General features: G+C 33.0%; 1 protein-coding gene across 1 annotated transcript; it reads right to left on the bottom strand.

The window, feature by feature from the left end:
- Window positions 1-1,195: 1,195 nt before the first annotated feature.
- On the bottom strand, window positions 1,196-5,034 carry LOC111677834 (ATP-binding cassette sub-family B member 6). The gene is made up of 6 exons (XM_046949554.1): window positions 4,691-5,034; window positions 4,428-4,627; window positions 4,040-4,359; window positions 3,570-3,974; window positions 3,328-3,503; window positions 1,196-2,629 (listed from the first exon to the last, which is right to left on the bottom strand). The coding sequence occupies exons 1-6, from the start codon at window positions 4,988-4,990 to the stop codon at window positions 1,478-1,480; spliced, it is 2,553 nt and encodes an 850-aa protein (XP_046805510.1). The 5' UTR covers window positions 4,991-5,034; the 3' UTR covers window positions 1,196-1,477.
- Window positions 5,035-5,309: the final 275 nt, after the last annotated feature.

The following is a 5,309-nucleotide window of genomic DNA, read 5'->3' as shown; positions in this document are numbered from 1 at the left end:
TTCTGTTCTACTTCAGTTTTAGTTTTGTTCTAGTTAAATTCTTTTTCAGTTGTAACTCAGTTCTAGTTTTGTTCGAGTTTAATTTTAGTTCATTTCCAGTTCAGTTCTAGTTCAGTTTTTTCTAGTTCAATTCATTTTCTGTTTTAGTTCCATTTCACCCAGGCTAGTTGAGTTTTAGTCCAGTTTCAGTCCAGTTTTAGTTCAGTTTCGTTCTAGTTTAGTTTGATTAAAGTTAAGTGATTGTTCAGCTCAACTTTAGTTCCAGCTCAGTTCTAGTTCAGTTTTAGCTTTGTTCTAGTTCAATTCTTTTTCAGTTGTAACCTCAGTTCTAGTTTAGTTCTAGTTCAGTTCTAATTCAGTTCTATTTCAGTTCTAGTTCAGTTCTAGTTCAGTTCTAGTTCAGTTCTAGTTCAGTTCTAGTTCAGTTCTAGTTCAGTTCTAGTTCAGTTCTAGTTCAGTTCTAGTTCAGTTCTAGTTCAGTTCTAGTTCAGTTTAAGTTCAGTTCTAGTTCAGTTCTAGTTCAGTTCTAGTTCAGTTCTAATTCAGTTCTAGTTCAGTTCTAGTTCAGTTCTAGTTCAGTTCTAGTTTTGTTCTAGTTCAGTTTAAGTTCAGTTCTAGTTCAGTTTAAGTTCAGTTCGAGTTCAGTTCTAGTTCAGTTTTAGTTCAGTTTTAGTTCAATTCTAGTTCAGTTCTAGTTCAGTTCTAGTTCAGTTTTAGTTTTGTTCTAGTTCATTTCTAGTTCAGTTCCAGCTCAGTTTTAGAACAGTTCTAGTTCAGTTCTAGTTCAGTTTTAGTTCAGTTCTAGTTCAGTTCTAGTTCAGTTCTAGTTCTAGTTCAGTTCTAGTTCAGTTCTAGTTCAGTTCTAGTTCAGTTCTAGCTCAGTTCTAGTTCAGTTCTAGTTCAGTTCGAGTTCAGTTCTAGTTGAGTTCTAGTTCATATCTAGTTCAGTACTATTTCAGTTCTAGTTCAGTTCAATTCTTCAGTTCTAGTTTAGTTATAGATCAGTTCCAATTACGTAATGTTCAGTTTTAGTTCCTAAAAAGTAAATGTATTAGGTTAACTACAGCAAGTATTCTGAGATCATATCTGTACAACCAATGAAAGCCAAAGCGATGCAATCAGATTTATCCCAAAATTGTTAAACAAAATAAGAAGGTTCTAAATAATTTGCTTTTATACTGAAACACCTTTAAAAATTGTTTATAAAACTTTTGAAAGTTCTTTTTATATAGCTTTGCATTTTATTTAAAAATTAACCTAAATCTTAATTTATAAAATAGTAAGTTGTTATTTTTGTTTTTATTTCATTATGAATTTGTTCTATAATCTTATTATACAATTTGATGTTTATTTTGGTTCAATATACAGCATCCCTAAATCACATTCATTTTTTATTTAATAGTTAAACATTATCTTTTTGTTACAAAAACCAATTATACAAAAATATAAACATGCATATAAAGTTTTCTTAATTAAACTATTGAGCGCCACCATGAGCATGGCCAGCTCTTAAATAAGCAGAGGCATTACCGCCACCGTTAGTTTTAGCTTTCTCTTCCAAATTTTCTGAGGATGAGGAGGGAGCGTCTAAGTTTTTCAATTGTTGCTGCCACATTTGAGCATAGAGGCCATTCTCTTTCATTAGCAAATCTTCATGACGACCTCTTTCGGCTATGGAGCCTTCCTTTAGTACCAAGATCTCATCTGCATGTATAATAGTGGATAATCTATGGGCAATAATAATGGTGGTTCTATTGGAGCAGACACGATGTAAAGCAGCCTGTATGTTTCTCTCAGTGTTGGTGTCCAAAGCGGAAGTAGCCTCATCTAGTAGTACTAAGGCGGGAGCTTTCAATAAAGTTCTAGCAATAGCTATTCTTTGTTTTTCGCCACCACTTAAGCGTAGACCACGTTCTCCCACCTTGGTTTCATAACGTTCGGGGAAACTGAGAATACGATCGTGTATATCGGCCATGCGTGCAGCCTCGTATACCTCATCAGCGGTGGCACCTATTTTACCATATTCGATATTATAGAAAACGGTATTGTTAAACAAAACCGTATCCTGGGGCACCACACCTATAGCCTGTCTTAAACTTTCCTGGGTAACCAATTTAATATCTTGACCATCAATTAATATAGCGCCCGATTGCACATCATAGAAACGGAACAGTAAGCGAACAATAGTACTTTTACCCGCACCCGATGGACCAACAATTGCCACTGTCTTACCAGCTGGTACTTTAAATGAAACATTTTTAAGTACTATCTTTTCGGGTGAATAACCAAAGCTGACATCCTTAAATTGTATGCTACCACCCATGGTAAGGAGAGGACCACAGCCAGGTGCATTAACTATTTCCTCTTCTTCCTTAAGTAATTCAAACATATTCTCCATATCAACAAAATTCTTTTGTATAGCACGATAATAGGTTCCAAACCAATTGAGTGGCATATAGAGATCCATTAAATACGTAAAGAAGAGTACAAAATCACCCACTGTTAAAGTTTGATGATGAACCACAAGATATACACACAGCATGGAGCCGCACAGTAGGCCCAAACATAATATAATGTTTTGGGAAGTATTCAAAATGTTAAGAGTTACCAAGGAGAGAAATTCTTCTTTCTAAATGATGGAGGGGAAGAAATAGAATATGAATGTAAGAGTGTTTTATATGTTTTCTTAGAGCTGACATACAACTAATCTAGAACTGAATGAACTATAACTTAACTACGAATAGAACAACTTAACCTGAACTACAACTAAACTACTAATAGATATAACTGGAACTGAACTATAAGTGAACATAAACTGAACTAGAACTAAACTAGAACTAAACTAGAACTAAACTAGAACTAAACTAGAACTAAACTAGAACTAAACTAGAACAACTAGAACTGAAATAGAACTGAACTAAAACTGCACTAGAACAGAACTAGAATTAAGTGAACTAGAACTGGACTAATATTGAACTAGAACTGAACTAAAACTGAACTAGAACTGAACAAGAACTGAACTAGAACTGAACTAGAACTGAACTAGAACTGAACTAGAACTGAACTAGAACTGAACTAGAACTGAACTAGAACTGAACTAGAACTGAACTAGAACTGAACTAGAACTGAACTAGAACTGAACTAGAACTGAACTTGAACTGAACTAGAACTGAACTAGAACTGAACTATAATTGAACTAGAACTAAAACTGAACTGAACTAGAACTGAACTAAAACTGAACTAGAACTGAATTAGAACTAAAACTGAACTAAAACTAAACTAGAACTGAACGGCAACTGAACTTTAGTTATACAAACACAAACTTACTTGATATTTCTTAATAGCATCACGATAGGCATTAACTTCATACTGTTCGGCACCATAATATTTTACAGTTTCGAAATTTATTAAAGAATCAACACTACGTGCACGCTGTTCATTATCAGCCTGATTCATACGTCTCTGATACTGAGTACGCCATTCGGTTACCAAAATAGTGGCCACTAAAAATAGAAGTAATATTAAATGATTTATGCTCTTTAAGACTAATACTTTAACTATGTACTTACAAATATACAAAAACATGGTTAAGAAAACAATTAAACCAAACCACCAATTGAAGGCATAAATGAAATACACTACAGCCACTATTAAATCCACTATAGTGGGCGTTATGGAAAATATAATATAGTTGAGTAAATTATTTATTGAATCTGTGCCACGATCCATTATACGCAAAACTTCACCAGTTTTACGTTGCAAATGCCAGCGCAACGATAAATAATGTAAATGTTGAAAGAGATCCACTTCAATTTCGCGTGTCGTATATTGTTGTACTCTAATCCAGAGAAATGAACGTAAGTTATTAAATAAACCCATAGTACCGGTACCGCCTCCTTGGAGAAATGATAAAGCTACATAGATTAAAACATAATCCCAACGAAAAACTATGGGTTCAATGGTTAAACTGTCCACTGCAAAAGAAAATTGAAATAATTAATAATTTTTTATTTTATACTTTGTTAACAATCAAACTTACCCAAATTTTTACGATAAATAGGCAAATACAATTTGATTACACGACCCGCCGCCAATAGAAGAATACATAACAAAACTGTAATCTGTAACAGAATATCCTTCTTAGGCCACAAATAGGGAAATAGTTTACGTAATTTCTTAAAAGCATTCCGAAATGCAGAACCTCTTTGTAGACCCTGATTTTCAGCCTGTTCCTCCTCTAAACGTCGATGTTCATCATAGAAAAAGCGTATGCCAGGAGCCTTAAGACCCAATACGAAAATAAGCAATGAAGTAAGGAAACGGGTAACAAATAAACCCATTTCAATTTCATCTTTATTTCTGCAAGGTAAAGAAAACTTATTTTGATCTTTAATTTGTTTAAAATCTTTTTATTTCAAGAAACTAACGTTTTCAAATTGAACCACCAGTCTTCATGTCTTAGATTTATAAAAGCCAAAGATTCATTAATAAAGGCCAAGGTCCAGAAAAGTAATAAGACTAAACCATGACCTCGTGTAGGTACCGAAGGTAATTGAAAATGTCTCTCTTTGTGTACCAAACAAATGGAAAAAGGATAAGACACACAAATTAAAACCGTGGAAAGAATCTGTTTAAAAGAAAATACATTCATTTATAATTTCAATAAAAATGTTAATTTCTTAGAACTTACCATATAACCATAAACAGCACTGTTGTCATAAATACGAGCATTTAGTAAAAATCTCACCAACTGTAACATGGGAAAGAAACACAATAGGAACAATTGTAAACCATAAAGTCGAGATTTAACTAGTAAAGCAGGATCTGATATGCGTACAGCATATTTGCGATACATATAGAGCTGAACTAGACCGAAAAGTATCATGACCCCAGCACATACGGAAGTACCCACAGTGTCCATAAAACAATGTGAGATGCCATGATTAAGCCAGATCTGTGAAAAGGTTACGTTTGGCGGACAATATAGCATATTGATAAATGTTATGGTTGTTGGGCAGCTGCAAAAAATTAAAAAGAAGAAAAAAAAATGATTTTACAAAAAATATATTTCGCTTCAATTATCAATTTTAATAATTGTAATTGTTTGAGTCATGTAATTATTTTGTATAAAAAATTGCTTTAAATAAAACATTTATTTATATATTTTTTTTTATCACTTTTCAGTTATCATTAATTCAATTAAGAATTAATTACATATTTGCCAGGATTTGTGTATAAAAAAGGGGGGCGACAAAACAGTTGTCAACAAAAATTTGTTTAAAACTTAAAAATTGTTTGCAATTGTTTTC

This window comes from Lucilia cuprina, chromosome 4 (assembly GCF_022045245.1).
Source record: "Lucilia cuprina isolate Lc7/37 chromosome 4, ASM2204524v1, whole genome shotgun sequence".
NCBI lineage: Eukaryota > Metazoa > Arthropoda > Insecta > Diptera > Calliphoridae > Lucilia > Lucilia cuprina.
The sequence above is the reverse complement of the archived record's forward strand: the minus strand, read 5'-3'. Positions and strand labels throughout refer to the sequence as shown.

Bases quoted from the DNA above. Each gene is read 5' to 3' on its own strand.
- LOC111677834 (XM_046949554.1), bottom strand. From the start codon at position 4,990: ATGCTATATTGTCCGCCAAACGTAACCTTTTCACAGATCTGGCTTAAT. The intron at 4,628-4,690 runs GTAAGTTCTAAG...TCTTTTAAACAG, and splicing joins GTGCTGTTTATGGTTATATG to ATTCTTTCCACGGTTTTAAT. The intron at 4,360-4,427 runs GTTAGTTTCTTG...TTTACCTTGCAG, and splicing joins TGGTGGTTCAATTTGAAAAC to AAATAAAGATGAAATTGAAA.